Source organism: Nelumbo nucifera, chromosome 6, assembly GCF_055504915.1.
Source record: "Nelumbo nucifera cultivar China Antique chromosome 6, China Antique-T2T, whole genome shotgun sequence".
NCBI lineage: Eukaryota > Viridiplantae > Streptophyta > Magnoliopsida > Proteales > Nelumbonaceae > Nelumbo > Nelumbo nucifera.
In genome coordinates, this window is record NC_142654.1 from 48,793,606 (window position 1) to 48,821,531 (window position 27,926).

Consider the following 27,926-nt stretch of genomic DNA (forward strand, 5'->3'; position numbering starts at 1 on the left):
ATTCGAATCGAGCTCAAGCCTGAGCTCAAGCCTTACATTTTTCTACCGAACCGAGCTTAAATACTATTATTCGGCTCGGCTCAACTCGGCTAGGCTCGTGTCCACCCCTAACCCTCTCTGATACCAAGTTGCAGAAATTAGGGTTTCAAGAGAGGAAGAAGAGAAGAGGAGAAGAAGAAGAGGAAGAAGAGAGCAAGTGTCGAGAGGTGTGAGTTATTCACTGTTCACACCCTCAAAAGATTACTTTATAATTTGAGAAAATAATAATTACAAGAAGGCCCCTATCTAGGAGCCCAAATACTAAGAGCATAAGAAAGGAGAAAAAGACCAAAAACACCCATGTCTAACTATTCTCAACAAAATTTTTAATTTTTTTGATATTTTTAAAAATTAAAGCAAAATCAGATTAAATCTAAATCCAATCCAAGTCTGTTGGGATTCAAATTCAAATTCAAGATCTTCAAATCTGATCGGATTCAAATGCAAGTTTTCAGTAGTCAGATCGATACGGATTTCGTTGAATCCGATCAAAGTCAATCCAATTACAGCCCTAGGGGAGTAGCACATTCTCCCCACAAGTCTCAAGAACTCATAAAAACCAAAATCCAAAGAAGCTTACAAAGATTTAGGTTAACAGAGCCTTGAAATGAAGAATCAGCTTCCTTTGCAATATCCATACTTTGAATCATGCCTATTGCAACTCTTCCATTTCCCAACTAGTATATCTAATAATTCTTGATTCACATAAACTAATAAAATTTGTGTTCCTTGTGTGATTATACATTCTTTATAAACATTCTTTTGGCACCTTATTTATAATTATTTAAGCCTAAAATTAGTTTTATAGATGCATTTGTGGGCTTTATACGAGTCCCAATTTATTCTTAAGCGTCTTAATTATTCCATTGTACCCATGCATTTTTTCAAGCATAACCAGCAACGTATCATAAAAAATTGCCTTTCCGAAATTGTGATACCAATACCTTGATTCTTAGTTGCCTAACAATAAAGGGTATTTTGTCTCTAATAAAAGGTATTCATCATTGCAACAGTGAATCCGTTTAACTACATGTTCTCCGCGCATACAAAATTATAGTTACCAAATTCAGACACCCACAACTTAGTGATTAATACAAGCTAAATTGTGCACCTAGTTTAGTTTGGCCTATTGTAACCATACAAATTCATCCCAATTGTGAACCAGGTAAAGTATTGGCCATATAAGCATTCAGATTGAATCTTCATTAGTTTGCACTTAGTTTTGCCCTTGGCATGGTCATGTGGCACATTCAATGGAGAAAATGCATTGCCCAAACTTCATCCCGATCAGATAATTTTGACTATAGGCATCTTGTTGTAGAAAGGGAACAAATTATTTTCCTTGCTCCCATCCACCTAATCTCTCCCCTGGGTCATAGTTAATGAAGAGACGGAATTCATTTCCAAGCTTGCTAGAGTGCTGAGGCCTAAAGCCACATGGATACAAGTTTAAAAGCTCAGCAGCACTCTCCTTCTGTACCTCCCCTATAAAGAATCACAATACAACCTGTTAGAATGAACCATATATAAAACCTACAGATGGGAGCAATGAAAATAATAAGTTTGATAATGCAGAAGAATTAGACAATTATCATGACCTATTCTTTATTTTTCTTATTTGACTCAGAAATCTCATGGATGAAATGACAGAAGGGTTAGACAACCATAGAAGTATCAAATACATGTTGTATGTGCGTTGATAGTAGAACAATCAACAAGATTACTATCAAGTATAGATTCCCAATTTCTAGGCTTGGTGACATGCTTGATATGATGACTGGAGCGACCATTTTTTTCTAAGATTGATCTAAGGAGTGACTATCATCAAATACGAGTTAGGCCTGATGATGAGTGGAAGACAGCATTTAAGGCAAAAGATGGCTCATATGAATGGTTAGTTATGCCATTTAGATTAATCAATGCCCCTAGTACTTTCATGAGGATGATGAGCCAGGTACTCCAATCCTTCATTGGTCATTTCCTAGTTTATTTTGATGAGATTCTTAATTTCTTATATATATAATCATAGTTTAGAAGAGTATATTGGTCATCTACGTCAAGTGATGAGAGCTATACACCAAGAGAAACTCTACATCAACTTAAAGAAATGCGCTTTCATGGCACTCAAAGTTATATGCTTGGGTTTGTTGTTTCTGCTAAAGGCATTAGTGTTGATCCAAAGAAAAGTATAGGTTATCTCAGAATGGTCCCTCCCTATCAATCTTGAAGAGATTAGAAGCATTCATGGCCTAGCAACTTTTATAGGAGATTTATTAAGGGGTTCAACACTATCATTGCTCCAATTACTGATGCAATGAAATGAGGTGAGTTTAATAGGACCAAGACAGCAACAAAAGTGTTTGAGACTATAAAGAAGAAAATGATAGAGGCACCTATTTTACGACTTCTAAACTTCTCTAGTCTTTGAAGTGGCATGTGATGCATTTGGTGTAGGAATTGGTGGGATTCTCATGTAAGAAGGCCATCATCCCAATGCATTTCATAGTGAGAAACTAAATGAAGCCAAGCAAAAGTATTCAACTTACCGCAAGTATATAGCAGTGCAAACTCTATGACATTGGCAACACTACTTGATATTTAAGGAGTTTGTGCTCTATTTTGATCATGAAGCTTTAAAGTACTTGAATTCCAAAAAGAAATTAAACTGTAGGCATGGGAAGTGAATCTCATTCCTACAAGAATACACCTTTGTTCTTAAGAACCAAGCTGGAAATGAGAATAAAGTGGTAGATGCGCTAAGTCGGATGGCTTACATACTTCATTCCATGAATGTTTAAGACTTCAAGTCATTGGTTTTGATCAAATAAAGCAAGACTATGCTGGTTGCAAGGATTTCAGCATCATCTATACTGACTTATAAGATGTGAAGCAAGATGAGTATCCTTCCTTTTCACTACATAATGGTCATCTGTTTTATGATACCCGCTTATGTCTACAAAATACCTCTTTATAGGGCTTTGTTATTTGGGAGTTGCATGCTAGAGGTGTAGGAGGTCACTTTGGTAGAGATAAAACCACTGCTATGGTGGAAGATAGGTTTTATTAGCCTAGTATGAAGAACGATGTTGCTTGTATAATATAGCAATGCAAAAGATGCCATCTTGCCAAAGGACGAAAGTAGAACTGTGGCAAGATTTGTCCATGGATTTTGTCCTTGAATTGCCCAAGACTGCTAGGGATCATGATGCAATCTATGTTGTAGTGGATCATTTCTCCAAGATGGCATTTCTTACCTTGCAACAAAACACATGATGATTCACATATTGCTTCTATATTTTTCAAAGTGGTTCAACTTCATGGAGTGCCTTCTACTATTGTATCAGATCGGGACATCATTTCACCCCCAAACAGATGGTCAAACCGAGGTAGTGAATAGAAGCTTGGGAGATCTTTTACGGTGTCCAGTTGGTGATATACTTGTAGATGGGATCTAGTGCTTCCAATAGCTGAGTTTTATTATAACAACTCAATAAATAGATCCATAGGAAAAAGTCCATTAGAAGTGTTGACTGGTATTCAGCCTAAGTGGCCAATTGACTTGGTTACCTTACCACTAGATACACGTACTAGCATTGAAGCATAAGCATTTGTTAGGCAGATAAGAGAGATACATGATGATGTTAAGAGAAAAATTGCATGGAGCAATGATTTATACAAGGCTAGAGTTGATATTCATCGACTGTTAGCAAATTATCAAGAGGGAGACATGGTTATGGTACGTATACGACTAGAACATTTTCCTAAAGGTGTGTACAAGAAGCTCCACTCCAAGAGTGCAGGTCCTTACAAAATCATCAAGAACATAAGTTCTAACGCCTATGTTCTAGAGTTTCCAGATGACATGAGAATCAGTCCTATCTTCAAAGTTGAGGACTTGACTCTTTACCATGACATGTGGATTCTTTTAATACTCCTATACCTAAGTTCCAACTATTGCAGCTCCAAATGACATTCCAAAGTATGTTTTAGATGATGAAACAATATCTACTAATACAGGAGGGTATCAGAAATTCCTTGTCAGGTGGAAGGCAAGCTTATGTCTGAGTGTTCTTGGATCACTGCTAAAGACTTTCATCGTCTCAACCTAGATCTTTATGAAAGATACCATGCTTTTAATTAACTGGGGTCGAGTTCTTTCAAGCCAGGGAGAGATGATAGGAATTGATCAGTACCCTTGAAGACTTATTCTAGAAAGAAGAATGCCTTATAACAGGTCCTGATATGGCATAGTGATGATACTTTGGGTTTGGACTGAATTGGACACCAAGGGTATTTTTGTTATTTTATACTTTTTTGCAGGGTCCAATTATAGGGTTGATTGTCTATTTATAGTCTGTTTATGTTTAAAATTTCAGAGTCATTGCACAAATAGGATTAGAGTTATTGAGTCTAACAGTTTGACTCCTAGGACTATTATGAGTCTAATAGTTTTACTCCTAAGGTTATTATGAGTTTAGAATCTATATATATGTATGGATGTTTTACACAAAGAGTAATGAAGTTTATTGAGTTCTCTTCAGCTTATGCTAATTATGGGAGTGGTTGACATACCCTAGAGTGATTCTAAGCACCTCGTGAGTGATCCCAAGTATTTCCTCTCCTCTTTCTACTCGTATTTTCTTTCTTGTTCCTCCAAGAAGCCATTACAACCATCAACAGCCATAAATTTCTAATCAAAGAATAATATTCTACATTCCCTATGACTAGAATTGAGCTGGTCCTATATCAGATCCGCTCTGACCTTAGGGCTAAGTTTGAGAACACTAGCTTGTGGTCTGAGGATGAGGGTGGACTGATAATTGGGGATGGGTTTGAGAGCATTGAAGTTCTTTCATTTCAACCTATTGTTATTCAAGGGTGTCGATGTGGTCTACCTTCTGAAGGCTGGCTTGGGTTATGCCTAGTCGGTTTTCATTACCTCTGACACAATCAGTAAGCGTGTAAACTTTGCCAATGAGGATCTTGAGCTCACCACCATCCTTAAAGTCAAACTAAATCTCCGTTGTCTCATTCTTCAATGGGTCTTCGCCAAGGTTCTCGGGGATGGTGATCAAATTGATTCTTCTAGCAGCCATCTCCGTGATTAGGATTAAACCAAAGATTCTAATATAAGCAAGGTAAGGTAAGGCAACAGAGGGATCTACCTAAAAGATGGTAGATGGCTATGTGAAAGGAGAAAGGAGGGAGAGGAGTTGCAGAGAATTTGAGGACAAAGCTTACGCAAAGGTTCTGAAAGACAAAGGTGAGGGCCTTGAGCCTCCTCTATTTTGGATTCGAGTGAACTTTCCCAAACAAAAACATTTGTTATTCTGTTAGATCTAAAACAGGTAGGCTGAGTGGGGTTTCGCCACATGTCCATGTGGAGATCCGTATGGCACCAATGCAGCTACTTCCTCCTAGAAACATGTCTGATTGTGCCTTTGAAATTTCTTGGAAACACTTAACTGTTGGCATGAATGACATCGCAAAAAGAGTATCGGTGAGTTGTGTTGTCATGGTGTTGCAATGTGGAGCGAATGTCGAGTGCCATCACAACACAAGAGGTCACTGCGATGTTGTACTAAATTGCAGGGAAAAACTGTGGTGACAAGGTTCCTAAGTGTTGAGTTGGTCTGAGTTGTTTTTAATTTAGTTAGGAAGTTGTTGGGCTTTAGGCCCATTAGTTTATGTTTTTTTAAGTTGTGGCTGTTCAGCTATATTAGTAGCCGCCCTACTAAGGGCATCCTTGTAGTATCTCATCCTTTAAGTTAAGTAAAAATATAATGAGAAGTAGGCGGCTAGGGTTAATTTTTACAATCCTGGTTGACTTCCTAATCTTTTCTTCTCCTTTCTTCTCTACTGCTGAAATCTTCATCTTCATCTTCCCCCTCTTTCCTTTCACAAGAAACTCGACTAAATCTGCAATTAGTGATTTCTACTTGGTATCAGAGCGGGCCGAAGGTTCCTTGAAGTTGTTCTCTCATGCAGCCCTAGATTGGCCGATTGCATGGTGATTTAAGAGGTTGATCGGAGCTCTCAGGTAAGCCCAGGTTTTGGATTTTTTTGGTGGATCTGTGTGCCCTGTAGCTGGTCTAGGGTTTCTCATCAAAATCAGGAAAAACTAGAGAAAAAGAAAGAGTCTTGTTTCTGTTGGACTCTTCAATTTTGACCTAGGAAGTGGTGCCCTAATTTTTTAGGGTTCCTTGGAGTTTTTTGCAAGGGGAGATTCAAGTCCTGCCTGATTTGAAGGCTTCTAGAGAGAGCGGATGCCTCTTCTCTCTCTTCTCCCATCCCACAGAAAATGAATCTTATGTGGAAAGAAAGTCTAAGACACCAGAAAGGTGTTGTTGGTTCCAAAAAGTGTTTTGTTTGATCTTGTTGCAAATTTCAATTATTTTCTTTACATTTTTTGAGAAGCATGGAGTGCCATGGAGTTGAAAATAAGCTCGGGAGTGAAATGGGACCAGTAGGAGGAGGTGTTGGAGACCCTTTCGGAGCTGGGACCATTAATACAGTTAGGTTGGATGGTGCAAATTACTTAGAATGGTCACAATCTGCAAAGATGGCCATTGGTGCTCGTGGAAAATTAGGCTATATCACTAGTGAAGAGGTGAAACCCGAAACTAGCAACTCCCGGTGGGTACAGCAGAATTATATGGTGATGACTTTGTTGTGTAATTCCATGTTGCCCCATATAAGTAAAAATTTTTTATGGGCAAATACAGCTAAGGAAATATGGGATGGGGTTGCAGACACCTATTCACAGAGGGAGAATGTTGCTAGGGCTTATCAGTTGAGAAATCAGATTATTTCTACAAAGCAGGGAAATAGACCTGTTGCAGCCTATTTTTCAGCCCTTAAATCCCTGTGGCAGGAGATTGACCATTTAGAGACATTTGCTTGGGAAACCACTAAGGATGCAGCTACTGATGAGAATGAAAATTATCATATCTTTATACCTTAATATTTAGTCATTTAAACTTATTTAGTGCCTAATCGGACTCACTATTCTTATATTTCGATTTAGGGCATGAAAGGAGGTGTTAGGTGAAAAACAAGGCAAATCGGGTAATTTTGCACAGTTTCGGCACCACGTGGTAATTTGGGCATAACTCTCCCATCCGGATTCCGATTGAGATGATTCAAGATGCATTGGAAAGATAAGGAAAAGCTCTACAACTTTCATGTTTTGAGTTTTGATAGATTCGGACTGCATCGAGGTCAAAATCGGGCCCGAAGTCTCTGCAATTCGCAGCAAAGCCCAATTCGTAGAAAGCCCCAGATTGCAACAAAGCCCAATTCGCAGAGAAGCCCCAGTTCGCTGGAGAAAACCAGCCCAATTCAGCATGCAATAATAGGGCCCACTCATCATTCCTAATAGAATTTGGCTAAGAGTCTTAATCAGATCTGATTTTTATTGTAATCTTAAAGAAAGAAAAGAGTTCGAGTCCAACTTAGTTAAGAGTTTCTATTTAGAGATAAGGATAAGATTAGATCTGAATTAGGAAATAGGACTTTATATTTTTTGAGAAAGAGAACTCCTAAGAGGAGCTGAAAACTGCTCCCTCCTAAGGCTATATAAAGGGGGGGGGGACTAGCACCCAGGGATCACCAAATCTTGGAGACAAGAGTTCAGCAAGCAAGGGAGAAAGAAAGCAGAATACGCCCTCCTCATCTGGAAGTTGCGATTTCTACATGAAGTGTGTGTAAGCTTTTGATTTCTGGTTGAAAGGTTAGGGAAGCTTTGATTCTTAAACATTGTGAGATCTAATTGATTTTTATTTCAGTTCATTGTTTATAGGTATTCATATGTTTTTTTACGATTTCCTATGAGGATTATTTTTATTGATTAAGTAAAAAGGATCCCTTGCTCATTCAATGAGAATAATCTATGGCCGATTGAACCTCCAATTTCGTATATGATTGGTAGGTTTAATCATTGTGGCAACTAACATAAATTGATTATGGACAAGTTTTCGATTTATGTTAGGAGGATATATGATTTGGTTTAAACGGTCCAAGCTTGTGAGATCGCTGACCAAATTGGGTCTCTCCCCTCTTAATGCTATTAATAGATTAAATCCTAAGAGCTTGTTTAGGACTGTCTATTAATAAGAGAAGCAATCAAACAACTTGTTTTGGTTGTCGAGAAATACGAGTAGAGACTGACTATTAGAGCTTGTTAATGGCTATAACCAATTTATTCATAAACATATGATCGATGATCAATGATAAGAATCAAGGCTGAACCTGTCCCTTCAACTAGAAGCTATCTACCATCGATTTAATCCTTGCTTTATTTTATTTTATTTTCTTTTCCATGCTTTTATAACGACCCCTCTATTTTCTTTTCTCTTGGAAATAAATCCACCCAATCCCTATGGAGACGACCTTGCTCATCACTATCTACAAAATTGTTTAGGACTGTCTATTAATAAGAGAAGCAATGTTTTGGTTGTCGAGAAATACGAGTAGAGGCTGGCTGTTAGACCTTCTTAATGGCTATAACCAATTTATTCATAAACATATGATCGATGATCAATGATAAGAATCAAGGTTGAACCTATCCCTTCAACCAGAAGCTATCTACCATCGATTTAATCCTTGCTCTATTTTATTTTATTTTCCATGCTTTTATAACGACCCCTCTATTTTCTTTTCTCTTGGAAATAAATCCACCCAATCCCTGTGGAGACGACCTTACTCATCACTCTCTACAAAAATATTTAATTTGAGCTGGACATTTATCTTTGGTTGGATTCGACACCCACCAGCTACCTATCAGAAACATCTAGAGAAGTATAGGGTGTTTGAATTTCTTTTTGGCCTTAATCCTGAGTATGATATTGCACGACATCACCTTCTTTCCAGGGACAGTGTTACTCTCTCCCAGGCATATGCCTTTGTCTCAAGGGAGGAGTGTAGGAGAGATGTGATGATGAAAAACCTTATTCATGATCAGTCTGCCATGGTAAGTGCTGTGAAACCTAAACAAAGTGAAGATCGGGGTGGCAGTGAAATCAAGAAGGAAGATAAAAGAGATTTGATCTGTGACTACTGTAAGAAGCCTAAACACACAAGAGATACTTGCTGGGAGCTTCACCCACATCTTGTGCCGACTAGATTGAAAAATATGAAGGGAAATGCACACATGGCAGTTACTGGTGACATTCCGACCCCTCCTACTACAGCTGCTCTGGAGTCTATTGCAGCTGCTGCAGTAAGGGCCGAGCTTGAGAGGTATGGGCTACTTCTGAACCAGTGGGATACAGCCAGTTCTAGTTCAGCTGCAAGCGGACAGCAAGGTACAGGTGGCACTGGTGGAGTCCACTCTACTTCTTTTGCTCACACAGGTGGTTCACACGTCACTGCAAATTATGTTTCTACTTCAGGTAAGGAGGGACCTCCTTGGAATATAGATTCTGGAGCCTCATAGCACATGACCCAGAGCTCTACTAATTTTTCAACTTACCAGCTTTGTTCTGGCAGTGATAGGGTCTCCACAGCTGATGGAATCCCATGTTCCTATTGCTGGGAAGGGATCTATCAAGATTAGTGATTCTATTGCTCTACCCTCTGTCCTTCATGTTCCCAGATTGAGCACTAATTTGTTACCTGTTAGTAGTTTGACTAAGAACCTGAACTACTCAGTAATTTTTTCTCCTGGTCATTGTATTTCGCAGGATCTGGATTCAAAGAGGACGATTGGGAGTGGTCGTGAAGTGAATGGAATCTACCTCCTAGATGTACTTCCTCCTCATCAGAGTCATCATGTCAACAGGGATAGTCAGTCAGGGTCTGTGGGTCAAATTATGCTTTGGCATAATCGTTTGGGCCATTTACCTTTCTCTTCTTTGAGTTTTTTGTTTCCAAAACATTTTGAGTCTATTAATTTGCCAAGTCTGGAGTGTAAAGGTTGTCAACTTGGAAGCATTGTAGACATTCATTTAAACATAGTAATAAAAGATGTTCTTCTTTTGATGTTATTCATTCGGATGTGTGGGGCCCTTACCATGTTCCCTTCTATGGGAGCCTATCGATATTTTCTCTTTTTTGTGGATGATTTCTCACGATACTCTTGGATTTACATGATGAGATCCTATGATGAAGTACCGTCCTTAGTGAGGCAATTTCATCAAATGGTACTAACACAGTTTGGAACAAGAATAAAGGTGTTCAGATCCGACAATGTCAGGGAATATTTTGAAAGACACCTTGCCTCATATCTGTTAGAATATGGTGTTGTCCATCTGAGCAATTGTCCCTACAGTCCACAACAGAATGGTGTTGCAGAAAGGAAGAACAGACATTGTTGAGATTGCAAGAAGCATGATGATCACATCTACAGTTCCAATTCGGTTTTGGGGTGATACAGTTCTCACAGCAGTATATCTGGTTAACAGGGTGCCCTCTCATATACTTGGATTCAGCACCCCATTCAGTCTCCTTTTTCCTCGGGGGAAGATGTTTCATATTCCTCTCAGGGTGTTTGGGTGTGTTTGCTTTGCACATATCCTTGGTCCTCACTGCTCGAAGCTTGACCCCAAGGCAAAGAAGTGTGTATTCCTTGGATTTGCAGAGATCAGAAAGGGTACTGCTGCTATGATCCAGTCTTTGAGAGCCAATATGTTACCATGGATGTCACATTTTTTGAATCCACGTACTTCTTCTCAAAGAATCCTTCTCAGGGGGAGTGTTTTGGGGAAGTGAGTCAGCAGTCTTCCTCTCCTAGTTCCAATCCCTGTGTCTACTCCTGTGCTTGACCACCACCCTGTGTCACCTACCTTGCCACCTCCTTTGCGTTCTGCTTCTCAGCATTACTTACAACAGAGACTTCACAAGGAGGTTGATTCCACTACAGCAGAACTCACATCACTTCCTGTCGATTCCTTGGAGACTCCAAATTCGACTAAAATGGATTCAGGTATTCCTCTTGGTCCCGCTACTGTTTCAGTTCCCATTGATTCTACTAACACTATTACAGATAACCTTGATCTCCCTATTGCTCTCAGAAAAGGGAAGAGAAAGTGTATTGCTCATTGTATTTCACTATACTTATCCTACAATGGACTTTATCCTTCCTACCATGCTTTTCTTTCCTCTTGATTCAGTGTCTATACCCAAGGGTGTTAGTGAGGCTCTCTCCAAACCTGAGTGGAAGACAGCTATACAGGAAGAGATGGCAGCTTTGATTAAGAATCAGACATCGGACATTGTGAATCTACTAGAAGGCAAGGAGACAGTTGGATGCAGATGGGTTTACACAGTAAAATATAAGGCAGACGGAAGTATAGAGAGGTACAAGGCAAGACTTGTTGCAAAAGGGTACACACAAACCTATGGCATTGATTACTTAGAGATCTTTGCACCAGTTGCAAAAATGACCTCTGTTTGGATACTTCTTTCTCTTTCTGCCTCATACTCTTGGCCCTTGTTTCAACTTGATGTGAAGAATGCTTTCCTAAATGGGGATCTACAAGAAGAAGTGTATATGGATCTTCCTGTTGGCTTTTACAATGATACTGAAAAGGGAAAGGTATGCAGGCTTAAAAAGTCACTTTATGGCTTGAAACAATCTCCCAGAGCATGATTTGACAGATTCAGAAAGGCCTTGATTGCTTTTGGCTACACTCAGACTCAATCCGATCACACCTTGTTTGTGAAGCAAAGGGGATCTTTGGTGTCAGTCCTAATTGTTTATGTGGATGATATTGTTGTCACCGGGAATGACCCGAGTGAGATTGATGGTCTGAAAAGGAACCTACATAAAGAATTTGATATTAAGGATCTTGGAGAAGTAAGATACTTCTTAGGCATTGAAGTTGCAAGATCAAAACATGAAATTTTTTATCTCTCAAAGGAAGTATGTCTTGGATCTTCTTCAAGAGACAGGGAAGCTTGGAACAAAGGCAATCAGCACCCCTATTGATCAGAACCATAAAATCAATGCATCAGAAGGTGAACCAGTAAAGGACATTAGGAGATATTAGAGACTTGTGGGTCGGCTGCTATACTTGTGTATGACAAGACCAGACATTTCCTATGCAGTAAGTGTAGTAAGTCAATACATGCATGCTCCACGAGTCCAGCATTGGGAGGCAGTTGACAAGATTTTTGCTTATCTAAAGGGACACCCGGGCAGAGGCATATTGTTTACTGATCATGGACAGTTGAAACTAGAGGCTTATACAGATGCAGACTGGGCAGGATGCCTTGATGAAAGGAGATCAACTTCAAGAGTGTGCACCCTTGTTGGGGGTAACCTTGTCTCATGAAAGAGTAAGAAACAAACAGTGGTGGCAAGATCAAGTACTGAAGCCTAATACAGGGCCATGGCACATGAAGTTTCGGAACTTCTCTGGATCCGTTCTCTGTTAGAATAAATTGGTGTACAGGCAGAAGAACCTATGATGCTATACTGTGATAACCAAACAACAATTAACATTGCCCATAACCCAATCCAGCATGACCGAACTAAGCACATTGAAGTGGATAGACATTTTATCAGAGAAACGGTAACTTCTGGAGAAGTTTGTCTTCCATACGTTGCTTCTGATCTACAGCTCACTGATGTTCTCACAAAAGGTGTTGCAAAGAACAAGCTAGAGCATGATCTACGCAAGTTGGGAATGTATGACATTTACTCCCAACTTGATGGGGAGTGTTGAGTTGGTCCGAGTTGTTTTTTATTTAGTTAGGAAGTTGTTGGACTTTAGGCCCATTAGTTTATGTTTTTTTAAGTTGCGACTATTCAGCTATATTAGTAGCCACCCTACTAAAGGCATCCTTGTAATATCTCATCCTTTAAGTTAAGTATAAATATAATGAGAGGTAAGCTTCCTACTGTTCAGCTAGGGTTAATTTTTACAATCCTGGTTGACTTCCTACTCTTTTCTTCTTCTCCTTTCTTCTCTACTGCTGAAATCTTCATCTTCCCCCTCTTTCCATTCACAAGAAACTCGACTAAATCTGCAATTAGTGATTTCTACTCTAAGTTAAGACCAACACGCTTTGCACTACGATGACAAATTGTTATCTTATATCGCAGGGTGAAAGCGTTTGTTGCAATTTAGTAGTGATTGTAAGGCAGGACTGCACTGTGATGTGTTTTACCTTATGCTATGATGTGGACACACTGTGGTGATGTGTTTGTATGACCTCCATCGCAAATCTCATGATGCCTAAATCTATGTATTTACACTACCTAAGCAAGGGATTATCAGAAATCAACTGTATTGAGCTTGTTTATAATATGTTTGTTCTTAAAGTGAGTAATCATTAGCCTACACAAGGGTTATTTGTAATGTTTCTAAAACTTTTGAGATTTTTAATAAAATTTCCAGTAACTCATATATGTGACGAACATAGATATCGATATTAACCTTCCAAAAAATACAAAAACGACAGTTCAGAAGTAGAAATAAATATCTACCTGTGAGTAAAAGCAAATAAGATTTCCCTGGTTCTGCAAGAAATTCCATTGTCCGAACAACTTTCTCCAAGCACTCCTTGCTCTACATCATAAAGGTAAGTCAATTAAAATCATTAGTTGGGTCACCATATCACTACATTGTTCACAATTGTTCGATCTATAGTAGCAAGAGTCTTCCATCTCATGCCACACAAACACCAACACAATGAAAATTGGGGAATGGTCCATCTTAGGTTTCTAATTGTACCAAAATTGACCTCGTTGTCATTGAATAATCAAAATCCTAACTAAGGGAAGAAAGATGAAGGCAACAGAGAATGATTCTCATTAAAAAGAAGAAACTCAACAAGAGGTTGTTCATGCGGCTCAAGAAGAGATCCAGAATAAAGGTATTTTCACACCGCAGTAGGGAGGATCACCAATCGAAGCCCAACCACTGGAAAATCAAGTCAAAGTTGAGAACATTTCTTCTGGCGGTGATGATATCTTAGTCGGTGCGACTCAAGGAAGTTTGGAAGCTGAGATGGAGGGTGCAAAAAGATCACCTCTTGGATCAAAGACCCTTGAGATATTTGAACAACTAAATGCTAATGTAAGGTCGGTTCCTCTTCCCTCTTTGTCTGGGCCGACAGTCTCCAATGTTGAGGAGGATTTTCGGAGAAGGGGAGTTGAAGGGGCTGGTCGGAGAAACAATTTGAAGAGGAAGTCACATGGGGAGTGTGACAGACTTGAGCAACAACATAGAGTGTACAACTGAAAGAGAAAATTTTCATTATAGGGAAGTGGAGGGATTGGAGCTGCAAAGGGAGAAGTGGGTGTCAAGGAGAATGTTCTAACAAAGAAAAACTTGGTGAAGGGAGGGTGGAGATTGAACAATTGGTGGAAAGACAGGTCTAGGAAAATCACTTGGACTATTCTTTTTGGGTGGGGAGAAGGTGGTCAGAAAAGCAAGTGAACAATTCGAAAGGAATAGAGGGAACAATATATTAAAAAAGAAAGCAGGGGGGAAGGGGGAGAGGTGTGGGAGGAAGGAGAAGGCAGGAAGAGGACTTTGTCGAGGAAGAGTGAATGGAGTTGCCTGAAAGCTAATAAGGGAGGGGTGGATGTTTGAAGGTGAAAATGAAATTAATTTCTTGGAATGTAAGGGAATTGAAAGGAGGGAGAAGAGTTCTAGTGAGGTTTTTGCTGAGATACATAAGTCAGGCTTTGTTTGTTTCAAAAAACGAAAGTGGAAATTATGACTTTAGCATGAAGATTGAAATCTGGGGTTTTAGAAATGGGAAGTGGGTGGAGATGAACATGGAGAGCCATAGGGCAGTTGATGGTTACAACAATAAAGCTTGGAAGAAGGAAAGGTTTTGGTGCGGCCATTGGTAAATCTGGGTCAATTTGGGTCCTGTAATGCTAGAATTGAATTAAGTAAATAAGGAGGATCTACGGGACATCTTTTGGGGAAAGTCTTGGGGTTACAAATTTGTAACTTGGATGATCTGTTCTAAATTGGTGTTTCTCTTTTTGTTGTTATGTTTGTAGGTGTTGCCTTAACACCTACCCTGTTTGTACTTTTTTCTTTTTAATGAAATTTTGTAAGTTTACTTATCAAAAAATAATCAAAATCCTAGGACCTATAAAAAGGATCCTACAAATGTCCCAACGAAGTCCATGAACCATTTTTAACCCATTAAACCATGCTAATATTCAGAGGCATCTTGGAGGACTATATAATGATGGATATCTGTTTGTTTGCTAGGCTTCTTCAAATCATGACCAATAGCACTCCTAAGATAATAAAATTCTTTTCTGTGACAACTTCAGCAAGGAGAAGTCGAACCCAACCTCCTCATTGTCACCCAACATGTATTAACATTTTACTGACTGCTGAAATTACAACAATGCCCTAGATAAGTTAAAACAGGTATAATAGAGAATAATAACAAGGGAAAAGACATGTATACCCTTGTCAACTAATTCTAACAACTTCTTTTGTGCATTTGCAGAAAAATACAAAATATTAAGAAAACCAAAATATGTCATTGGGTTGCTGAATAGTTTCTAAACAAAGGACAATGATAACAACAGTTGAAAAGGAGAACAAAATGTAAATGGATGAACATATAATAATTACTCTACCAGAAGAAAGCCAGGTAGCCTAAAACTGCATTCTCACCAGGTAAGGAGGATCTGCAACAACAACTTGGTAAGCATGTTTCATTTCCATTGGCATCTCTTCTGGTTGGTTGTAATCATAAAATGTGAAGTCACTCCCATATTGCTCAAAGCGCTTGTCATACTCAAGTAGTTGCACAGAAAGGCTAGCATCCATTTTCTGAAAATCATAAAGCACATATATTAATCACAGCAAAACAAAAGTAGTCTTTTCACCATAGAAAAGTAGGTGATGTACAAAAAGAAGAGAAGGAATAGAAAAAACTGGAGTTTTGAGAAAACACCCAAACAAAGACCATAAAGAAAATACTACATGAAATTCCAACACCCATATCAGCCCTTCAAACAATAGAAAATACCAAAAAAAAAAGAAAACTAAAATATCTTTCTTCACAATCAAAATTCAGTTGCAATAACGCCTCATCAAGCAAATCTTCAACATGAAAGAAAAATTAGCAAATTCCCTCCACTTTCAATAGGGGCACAATTTGGGTTGGCCTGAGACTCCAACTTCTTCATAAATGTTCTCATAACTATTCTATAATACATACATACATACATACATACATACATATATATATATCCTTGACCTTGACCATGTCAATGCAACTTTTGAAGCCTCCCTTTTTCAAGGGAATAATTTCTCCCTTGAGGTACTCAATAACATCCTTTCTAAAAAAAAAAAAGAAACTCTCTCTTACTATTAGGAGACATTTGCTCCTGTGGCCAAGATTACTATAGTTCGTGTTCTTTTACCCCTTTCTACAGCACACTCTTGGACTATCTCTCAATTGGATGTGAAAAATGCTTTTCTACATGGGCATCTCAAAGAGATAGTATATATGAAAACCCCTCCAGGGTACTGTAGTGATTCTTCCCTCGTTTGTCGGTTGAAGAAATCTCTTTATGGGCTGAAGCAAGCTCCTCGAGCATGGTTTGAAAAATTTAGAGACATTGTTGTGAAAGTTGGGTAAAACCAAAGTGCTTCTGGTTACTCTCTCTTTGTTTGAAAAAATATCCTTGGGTATTATGATTCTTCTCTTGTATGTGGATGGCATGTAGACTAGAGATGATAATAGAGGGAATTCAGGACCTCAAGTCTCTCCTTCATAGTTCCTTTCACATGAAGGATTTGGGTCCTCCTACCTATTTCTTAGGACTTGAAGTTCAAAGGAGTCACCAAGGATATTTCATTTGCCAACACAAGTACGCCTCTGATCTTGTTGACCAGCCTTACTAACGATAAACAGGTTGATAGTCCCTTGGAACTGAATGTCAAATTGTCCAAGTCAGAAGGTTCCTTAATTATTGATGCCTCCCTCTATCGACAACCTGTGGGGTCACTCATCTATCTCAGTATGACTTGTCTTGACATCTCACATGCAGTTCAGGTTGTAAGTCAATTTGTCTCTGCTCCCCGTCAACCCCATTTAACTGTTGTACATCGGATTATTAGCTATGTTCGGGGCACTTTATGTCTTTATCACAGGGACTATTCTTCTCTTCATCCTCCCCTATCCAATTGAGGGCCTATGCTAATGCAGATTGGGCAGGCTGCCCCAGAGCACATCATTCCACTACTGGATGGTGTGTCTTCATGGGTGATTCTCTTATCTCATGGAAATGCAAGAAATAATTGTCTCCAAATCGTCTGTGGAAGCAGAGTATAAAGGGCAATGTCATTTATATGCAGTGAAATTGTTTGGCTTCAATCTCTATTTAGGGAATTGGGTCACTCCTCTACTCCTATCCCTTTATATGTTGACAACACTAGTGCTATAAAGATTGCTTCAAACCCTATCTTTCATGAAAGGACGAAGCACATTGAGGTGGATTGCCACTTTATCCAAGACTTGTTTCTTGCTAGCTCTATCTCTCTCCTTCGTGATGCCTCCAATGTGCAAGTTGTTGATATCTTCACAAAGGCCATGACGAGATCCAAACATTTATTCCTTGTGAGAAAATTGATGCTAATGCGTTTGCATCAATTTGAGGGGGAGTGTGAAGAGTCCCATTGATGGATCATACTCTGTAGTCCCTGTTGTACTGTATTTTCCTTGTTATTTTCTTATTTAGTCTTATGAGGGCTTTTACGTAAATATTTATTTTCTTCTTTAGTCCTATAAGGACTTCTTTATAAATATATATATATATATGTTGGCTCTTGGAGTGGGGTCGATTGATTCAGTTTTACACCCTAGAACTGTATTCTCTTCTCTTGTACGAACTGGTTGTATGACAAAATGTCCTCCAATTGCTTCCTCAAAGCCCATCTCTCTTTCTTGTCTCTTTCCTCAAATGAACCTTAGCTTTCTTTTGCATCCAAATTCTCTATTCTATTTATAAACACTTGCTTACTTGCTTCTAATCTTCCAAAATGTTGAATATTCCACTTTTTAATCTTGATTTTTAATTCCTTCAGCTTTTAGTGGAACTTCATCCCTTCCCAATTTGCTCTTAGGTTGCTACCTTCCTACCAATCCTTAACTTCCCCAATAAAACCATTAGATTTCAGCCACATATTCTCAAATATAAAAAGATTCGGACCTCCATCCTCCATATCAACCTTAGAGATGGAAATCGACTAGTGGCCCGAAGTCACTCTAAGAAGGGTTTTAAACACCAAGGCTTCCCCAATGCTCCTCCCAATCCATTAAAAATAAGAATCTATCCAATTTGGAACAAATTGGGTTAACCTACATATTGGACCATGTTCAGATTGATTCTATGTCTAGGATTGTTAGTCTCTTCCATAAATCTTATAACATTGAAATCACCTCCCAAACACCAAAGTCCATCCCATAAACCTCTAATATCTTCCAGTTCCTCCCAAAATTTGTTTCTTTCTCTATAACCACTAGGCATGACCCTCGTACTAAGTACGGGTCCATGATCTAAATTATTTCAATTTTTTAAAATCATCTATATTAGAAATTTAGATTAAGTTTTTTACTTCATTTTTATAGATTTTCTTTTATAGAAAACGGTAACTTTCATTAGATGAAACCAGAGGAACAACTGTCACCTTCTAAAGTAAAAGGTGACCCCTGTATAACAAATAACTAACAACACTGCACACAACAAAACCTCCCAATTCACCCCATGTTTTGCTAGGTTGTCAGCTAAAGCATTTGCAGACCTCCTAGACCAATACACTTGTGCACCCAGTTCCCTTGTGAGGCTCAATAATTCCCTTACATGTTGTATAAGGGACCACGTTCCCAAACTATTTGATTGCAGCCAACCTACTACTAATTTGGAATCCCCCCCCACTTCTAACTGTTGAAAACCCAATTTCTTGGCCCATCTGAGCCCCTGGAGGAGAGCCAAAACTTTAGCTCTAAGCGAGTCCCCCAAACCTATTGGACCAGAATACAAAGCTAGGATTTTTCCTTCCGCATCTCTGAACACACCCCCTATTCCAAAAGGTCTGGGGTTCCCAATAGAGCTGCCATCAAAGTCCAGTTTGACATTACACTTCATAGGAGGGGACCAAACTGCTTGTATGGTAGGTGATGAAGTAGAAGACCTTGCTAAAATACTCAAGCCTTTAAACAAATCATCTATAGAGATATCCTTGAACAGTTCGAGTTTTCAGCCAATGTACTGCCTTGATGGTGATCCCTTCAATAACTTCAAGAGCCGATTTTTCTTTCCCTTGGAAAACTCTATTATTTCTCTCTTCCCATACTGCCCACAAGATAGCTGCCCTTGTTGTTCTCCACATCATCCTTTCTTTCTTTTTTGGTTGTCAAAAAAAGCAAGGGTCAAATAAATCCGCTACGCTTGTGGGAGGAGTCCACCTACAATCAAAGAGAGAGGAGAACGAATCCCAAATTAGAGCACTAAAAGGACAAGAAATTAATAGGTACCATCTCACCATTCCTCAAGCAAAGGCTACAGACATGAGGTGACAAGCACCAATTTGGTCTCGTTCTTTGAAGCATTTCCAAGGTATTGATTTTTTGGAGAACCACTTCCCAACAAAAAACCCTTACTTTTGGGGGGACCAGAGTGCTCCATACTTCTTTAACAGGAAAGGAAGATACCGGGTTAGAAGGAAGGACCAAGCATTGGAAAACGAAGAACAAGAAAAACTACCTGTAGAAGTTTCAGTCTAAATTCTACTCTCAGGAGAAAATGATCTAGAAAAACTGAACTTAGAAGAGAAAAAATATCAATTGCCGAGTCCACTTCTGAATCCCTTAAACCTCTCCTTAGTCCCAGATCCCAAGAATCCCCAAAAACACGAAAAGAACCTTATTACCCACACAAGCCTCATACATGATGAAAGGAGAGAAGATAGGCAAGATACCAACAATATCTTTCCACAGGGAAAAGCACGAAGCCCTTGGGTCGAGTCCAACGTCCCAACCATTTGCTACCATTGCATGAATACTTATCACCTTGTGCCATAGACTCTCGTGCTCCTTAGGAAACCTCCGTAGCCACTTACCTAACAAAGTTGTGTTTCTTATTCTAATATTTCCAATCCTAATGCCCCCTTTGTCTTTCTTTCTAGACACCACTTCCCATTTTACCCTATGATCCTTTTTAGTATCTCCAGGTTCCCACAAAAAATCTCTCATTATTTTTTCAACCTAGTTTGCAATCTTAACAGGCAATTTGAAGGTAGACAAAAAATACACTGGCAAATTTGCTAATTGTTTTCAGCAAGAAGAAGAAAAAGAAGAGTAGAAGAGGAAAAAGAAGGAGAAGAGGAAGAATGCCGTGAGAGCCAAAAATCTTAATGTTGGTGGCACCCAGCAATGTTATTTAAATGTTAGTGCGAACAAGACAAAAATTAAAAAAAAAAGGAAAAAGACCAAAATGCCCTTCTGCGGCATATATTACATATTTCATCACTCCCCCTCAAGTTGGGGCATAGATGTCAATCATCGCCAACTTGTCACAAAGATCATAATGTCGTAGTGAGCATAATCCTTTAGTAAGAACACCTGCAAGTTGTTCATCAGACCTAATGTAGGGAGTGCACACTTGCCCCTTCTCAATTTTCTCTCTGATGAAATGTTTGTCCACTTCAATATGCTTGGTTCTATCATGGAGAACTGGGTTGGCTGCGATGTTGATGGCAGCTTTGTTATCACAATAGAGTGACATAGGATCATCAAAGGGAAATCCTAACTCACTCAGTAGGTTCTTTATCCACAGTACCTCTACAACTCCATGTAACATGGCCCTGTATTCCACCTCTGCACTTGACCTGGCCACCACACTCTGTTTTTTGCTTCTCCAAGTCACAAGGTTTCCACCAACAAAGGTGCAAGATCCGCTGGTGGATTTTCTGTCAGTATACACCATGTGACTCCATGTGACTGAAACGGCCCAATCTACGTCAATATACACCTCTACTCTCATGTGCCCATGTTTCTTAAAGAGTAAACCTATCCCTGGAAATTTCTTTAGGTACCTAAGAACTCTGTATGTTGCCTCTAGGTGTGCCTCCTTGGGTGCATGCATGAACTGACAGAGGGCACCCATAGCATATTCTATGTCAGGCCTGGTCATGGATAGGTAGAGAAGCTTGCCTACAAGTCTTTGGTACTGCCTTGGATCTTTCAAGAATTCACCACTGCAATCCCCAAGTTTGTGATTAACATCTATAGGTGTGTCAGCTGGTTTAGCTCCTAGCTTCCCTATATCCTTTAGGAGATCTAGGGTGTATTTCCTTTGGGAAGTGAAGATGCCTTGCTGAGAACGAGCAACTTCAATACCAAGGAAGTAACACAAGTGCCCCAGGTCCTTTACCTCAAATTGTATAGCGAGATATTTTTTTAACCTCCAATCTCTGAGACCCAGTCTCCAGTGATGACAATATCATCTACATAGACAATCAAGGCTATTGTTTTTCCTTGTTCCCTCTTTACAAAAAGTGTGTGATCAGATTGGCACTGCTTAAAACCCATCTGTTGAACTTCTTGATAAAACCTACTAAACCAAGCTCTCGGAGATTGCTTTAGACCATACAAAGATTTCTCAATTTGCAGACTTTCTATTCACTTCCCTTAGCACAAAACTAGAGGGTTGAGTCATATACACTTCCTCTTCCAAATCACCATTCAGGAAGGCATTCTTTATGTCAAGTTGGTGAAACTCCCATTAAACATTTGCAGCTAAAGATAGGAGAATCCGGATAGAGCTCATTTTTGCAACTGGAGCAAAAGTCTCAGCATAATCAACTCCATGCACCTGTGGGAAACCTTTCGCAACTAGTCGAGCCTTGTACCTTTCCACAGACCCATCTGCCTTATGTTTTATAGAGAAGACCCATTTACACCCTACAAGTTCCTTTCCCTTAGGAAGATCTACTATTTCCCACATGCCATTCTTGTGGAGAGCATTGATCTCTTCTTTCATTGCATCTATCACTCAAGAATAAGTAAGGCCTCCACAACACTCTTGGGAAGGGGAATACTATCAATGGAGGTTAGAAAAGCACGAAAGGAAGATGAGACATTCTCATAAGATAAAAAATGAGATATAGGGTGGTGTATGGTGCATGATCTGACACCCTTCCTTTTTGTAATAGGGAGGTTCAGATCACAACTTGAAGTGTCAATATCACTAGGTTCAGGAACATCAGTTGGAACAATAGTACTTGGGTGGGGTGAAGGATCCAACCCTTGAGATTCTGATGGCATTGGTGGCATGGTTTCTGGTGGCTCTGTGGTTATTGAACTCTGTTGGCCTTGATTTTTGTGGCGCAATCTCCGAAAGACACGAAATGGAGGAGGCTCAGGAATAGAGGGCAACAAAATTTGAGTCTAACTCTGTTTCTCCTCAACTCTACTCTCCCCCTGAGGAGAAATAGGGAAGTAGGGAACATCACAATATTTTTTTGACACAGGGTCAAAACAATGATAGCCTTTCTGAGCAAGGGGATAACCAAGAAAAATATACACAATAGATTTGCGGTCAAGCTTACCATGAGTAGGAGAGAGATCATGAACAAAACACTTACATCCAAAGACTCGTATAGGGATAGGAAACAAAGGAGCTTTAGGGAAAAGGAGCTGATGAGGGGACCTATATTCCAATACTCGAGATGGTGTTCTATTGATGACATAGGCAACAGTTAGAACAACATCCACCCAAAATCTTTTTAGAGCATGCATCTGTAACATTAATCCTCGAGCAACTTCAAGGAGATGCCAATTTTTCCTTTCTGCAACCCCATTTTGTTGTGGGGTTCTGGCATAAGAGCTCCTGTGTTGAGAGCCACAGGAAGCAAAGAAATCTATGAGGTCTCCATGGAAATATTCCTTAGCATTATCTAATTGGAAGATTCGGATCTCGGATTGAAATTGGGTGAAAACCATACGCTAAAAGTCTTTCACAATTTTAGGAACTTCCTCCCGTGAACGCATAGGGTAAATCCAAGTGTAGCGGGAGAAGTCATCAACAAAATAAATAAAATACTTGTAACCATTCTCAGTTGAAATATTAACAAGTCCCCGCACATCTGAATACACAATTTGAAAAGGAAATTCTGATCTTTTATTACGTAAAGGGAAAGAGGTTCTACAATGTTTACTCAATTGGCACACTTGACATTGGAAGTCACTAATAGACAAAGACTTAAACAACTCTAGAAACAAAAACTTCAAAGACTCAAAAGAAACATGGCCCAAACGATGGTGCCACAAAATAATCTGACTCTTATTCGACGGACTCAAAGACTCCGAGACTGTAAGACCAACTTTGTTCTCTAGCACGTAGAGACCATCCACCATGTTCCCTCTACCAATCATCCTCCCGGTAGCCAATCCTGAAAAACACAAGAATGTGGAAGAAAGGTTACTGAGCAATTCAAAGCATGAGTAATACTACTTGTAATGTTGTGTTAAAACATGTGCTCTTAACTTAAGTAAGGGCACATGGGTCTTTTCAGTTATGTTTTAATAATAATATAAATACTTACTGGCCAACTGGGAGAAGTCATGTTGACTCTTTCAGTTCGAACCAGAATTCTCTCTTCTCTCTTTCTCTCTTTCTTTATCACTTTTTCTTCTTCTACATAACTGAACTCAGTCAGGCCGAACTCAAGGCAGACCTGAATTATAACATGGTATCAGAGCTAGGTTAAATCTGCCTAGATTTCTGCTTGCCTAGGGTTCATTCTCTGTGCACCCTATCTAGGGTTTTCCTCTTTTTTCTGTGTTCGATTGGAGATAAGGGAAAGGACTGAAAAGGAGTGATCGCCCTCTTCCCTTGGGAGTCTCTATGCCTTTAGTCAGGTCGTATGTGGTCGGTTGCTGTGATTTCTGAGATCGCCCTCTCCTAGTAGAGGAAGAATAGAGGGCCGAATTGTGTGTGGCTGTTGTGTGTGAAGCAGCTGTTGTGTGTGGACTGCTCTCCTGCTCGCATGGGTGTTACTTCAGCAATAAGGTAAGAGATTTCAATGCATGATATTTGTTATGGATTAAATAGGTGTGTTTCAGACTATTTGCTAGGGTTTCGGCCAGTAAGAGATAGGGTTTATGCTGGTTTCTTTGTGCATTTTGAAGGAAGAGATATGATCATATAGTGGTGAGATTTCAGGTAGTTGTAGGAGTAGGGTTTGTAGTGTGAGCACACTTTTCAGCAACAAGAAGTGCTGAAATCAGTGTGACATGTGTGATTTAGGGTTTGTGGTGTAAAGAGCACACATTCCAGCAACAACTAGTGCTGCAATCAGTGTGACAAGTGTGACCTAGTGGTGTGTAGTGTGCAGATCTCAGTGATAATAGAATTCAGCAAGTGTGCAGAATTGATGATAACATAATGGGAGACAATAATGATTATAAACCTAGTGTGATGGTGCCTACAGACTACCTGAATGTTCAGATGACCTCTATTAAGTTAAATGGAGAGAATTATGTGCCTTGGGCTAAATCCATTGAAGTCTTTCTAAAGGCAAAGAAGAAGGTAAAACACATCAGAGAGGAGAAACCCTCCTCCGACTCTCACGAGTATGAAGACTGGGAGCAAGAGGACACTCAGATCATCACATGGTTGTGGAACAGTATGGAACCCATGATTAGTGTGAACTTCATGTTCCTTGATACTGCCAAAGATGTGTGGGACCATGCGAAGAAATTGTATTCGGGGCAGGACAATACAACCAGAGTTTATCAGCTTTATCAAGAGTACTTTAATCTGCAACAGGGCAATCAGAGTCTTGAGGAGTACTATGCCAACATGAGGAACATACATAATGAGTTGAATGTCTATCATCCTCTCACTTCTGATGTCAAGATTCAGCAACAACAGAGAGAGCAGCTTGATGTGATTAGATTTTTTGTGGGACTAAAGTCTGAATATGAACCAGTACGGGCTCAGATATTAGGGGGATCAGCTCTTCCGTCCCTAGAAGAAATAATTGCTCGACTTCGGAGGATTTCTATCGGATCTACTGAGAACTCTAATATCTCAGATAGATCTGCCTTTGTTGCGTCGAGAGGCCGTGGTGGTAGAGGTGGAGCTCGGAGAGCTCAGTCTGGCTGTGGTGTTGGTAGTGGTTCTGCATATGGCCGAAGTGGCAATGGTGGGTCTACTTATAATCGTGGTAGTGGTCGTACTGGGAGCAGAGATTCAGAGGGAACCCGTGGTAGAGGACGTAGCTCAGGCCCGAGGAAGTGCACTCATTGTGGTATGGATGGACATACCATCAACTATTGTTATGATTTACATGGTCCTCCCTCAACCTGGGCCAATCATGCCGCGACCGGTGACTCAAGTTCCAGCTTTAGACAGGAGAATCATTCATCTGACCAGTTGCCTCCTACATCCACAGATGGTCCCATGAAGGAGATGGTGAGTGTTCCCCGTGATGAATATGAGAGGTTTATCCAATCACAGCAGAACACGGCGACTTTTGCTCACTCAGGTATGGCTTGTCTGGCATCTACACCCAATCCCTGGATCATTGACTCTGGAGCCTCCGATCACATGACTGGAACTCAATGTGTGTTTTCCTCCTTATCTCATTGCTCAACATCACAATCTATCACCCTTGCTAATGGTTCCACATCCTCAATTTGTGGTGTTGGTAATGTTGACCTAGATCCTGTATCCCTCTCATCAATTCTGTATGTTAGTAAGTGCACTCCTTTTAACCTTATGTCTGTTAGTAAGCTGACCAAATCACTTAACTGCTCTATTACCTTTTATCCTTCTATGTGTGTCTTTCAGGATCTCAAGACGGGGATGAAGATTGGTGGAGGGCATGAAGCAGGTGGACTGTATTATCTTGACGGTGGTGGTGGTAGAACTTCAACAGCTCTCCAGTCATCTCTTTCTCCTCTCTAGTGGCACTGCCGATTTGGTCATCCGTCGCTCAAAGTCTTGAAGTCCTTGGTTCCGCCCTTGAGTCAGCTTTCTGTTTTGGATTGTGAGTCGTGTCAGTTTGGGAAACACCATCGTGTTCCCTTTAGTTCTAGGGTGGATAATCGTGTGTCGAGTCCTTTTTCTTTAGTTCATTCAGATGTTTGGGGTCCTTATAAAGTAATGTCATATAATGGATACAGATATTTTGTCATTTTTGTGGATGATTTTCCAAGGATGACGTGGCTCTATTTAATGAAAGAAAGAAGTGAATTGTTTACCATTTTTCAAAAATTTTATGCTGAGATTCGTAACCAATTTGGTACCCACATCAAAGTTTTTCGTTCTGATAATGGCCGCGAATATTTATCCTCAACATTTCAGAAATACTTGGACCAACACAGCATTATACATCAGACCTCGTGTACCTACACCCCACAACAAAACGGGGTGGCTGAGAGAAAGAATCGCCATCTCCTTGAAACAGCAAGATCCCTAATGCATCACATGCATGTTCCCAAACCTTTTTGGAGTGATGCAGTGCTTACCTCTTGTTTTCTGATTAATCGGATGCCCACGTTCATCCTTGATGGTCAGTCTCCGTTTCAGGTCTTGTTTCCCACTTTGTCTCCGTTCCCTCTTACGCCGAGAGTTTTTGGGTGTGTCTATTTTGTCCATAATCTGGGTCCCGGGAACGACAAGTTTGATGCCTGTTCTCTCAAGTGCATCTTCCTTGGCTATTCTCGGACCCAGAAAGGGTATAGGTGTTACCATCCTGGTTCTCGACGGTCCTTTGTGTGTGCTGATGTTAGTTTCTTTGAGTCTACTCCGTTCTTTTTGGGGTCTGGTGATGCTTCTTCCTCCTCATCACCTCCTCCTCTTCCACTTCCCGTTGTCGATCCTCCTCCCTTTGTTCCAGTCGTGACCAAATCCTTGCCTCCGGTGCCACCACCTGTTGAACGCCCACCTATCCGTCATGTGTATACGTATCGCCCACGTGCACCAGCTACTACATCTCCGTCGACGGATCCGGCACCAGATCCCCACTTAGCATCTGAGATTGATCTACCCATTGCTTTGCGGAAAGGTAAACGTACCTACACCCTTCATCCCATTTCTAATTATGTTTCTCTTACTCACCTTTCCGCTTCCCATCGCTAGTTTGTTACCTTGTTATCATCAGTTATTGTTCCCAAAGATGTCCAGGAAGCCCTTGCCTCTCCAGGGTGGTGTCGTGCCATGGAAGAAGAACTCTCAGCCCTTCATCATAATCATACTTGGGACCTCATTGCTCTTCCTCCTGGAAAGCAAGTTGTTGGTTGTAAGTGGGTTTATACGGTTAAGTATCTGCCTGATGGTAGTGTTGAATGCCTGAAAGCGCGATTAGTTGCAAAAGGGTACTCCCAAACCTATGGCATTGACTACACAGAGACTTTCTCACCGGTTGCTAAGATAGGGTCAGTTCGTGTTGTGATCTCTTTTGCAGCCATGTATGAGTGGCCACTATATCAGCTTGATATCAAGAATGCCTTTTTGCATGGTGACTTACTCGAGGAGGTCTACATGGAGCAACCTCCAGGGTTTGTTGCTCAGGGGGAGGATGGTAAGGTGTGCAGACTAAGGAAGGCTATATATGGGCTTAAACAGTCTCCTCGAGCATGGTTTGGTAGGTTCAGTGAGGTGGTAAAGAAGTTTGGCATGAAACAGTGCAAAGTTGGCCATTCTGTATTTAGTCATGACTCTCCGGGAGGAAAAATACTGTTGGTGGTGTATGTAGATGATATTGTTATTACTGAGAATGATAACATTGGTATTGACAGGCTGAAGACTTATCTGCAGGATCACTTTCAGACAAAGGATCTGGGTAAACTGAAATACTTCTTGGGGAAAGAGGTAGCGAGATCCAAGTATGGGATTAACCTGTGCCAGAGGAAGTATGTGCTTGATTTGGTGAAAGAAATAG

At 40.1% G+C, this 27,926-nt stretch overlaps 1 protein-coding gene across 1 annotated transcript in view; it reads right to left on the minus strand.

The window, feature by feature from the left end:
- Positions 1-1,015: 1,015 nt before the first annotated feature.
- LOC104613043 (nucleic acid binding / methyltransferase) overlaps positions 1,016-27,926 on the minus strand; it is a 43,463-nt gene continuing 16,552 nt past the window's right edge. Inside the window, exons 2-4 of the mRNA XM_010280729.3 lie at positions 15,639-15,797; positions 13,472-13,553; positions 1,016-1,524 (exon numbers count right to left, since the gene is read on the minus strand). Of these exons, the coding sequence (XP_010279031.1) occupies positions 1,373-1,524; positions 13,472-13,553; positions 15,639-15,797 (393 nt within the window). The 3' untranslated portion in view covers positions 1,016-1,372. The remainder of the gene's footprint in view (positions 1,525-13,471; positions 13,554-15,638; positions 15,798-27,926) is intronic.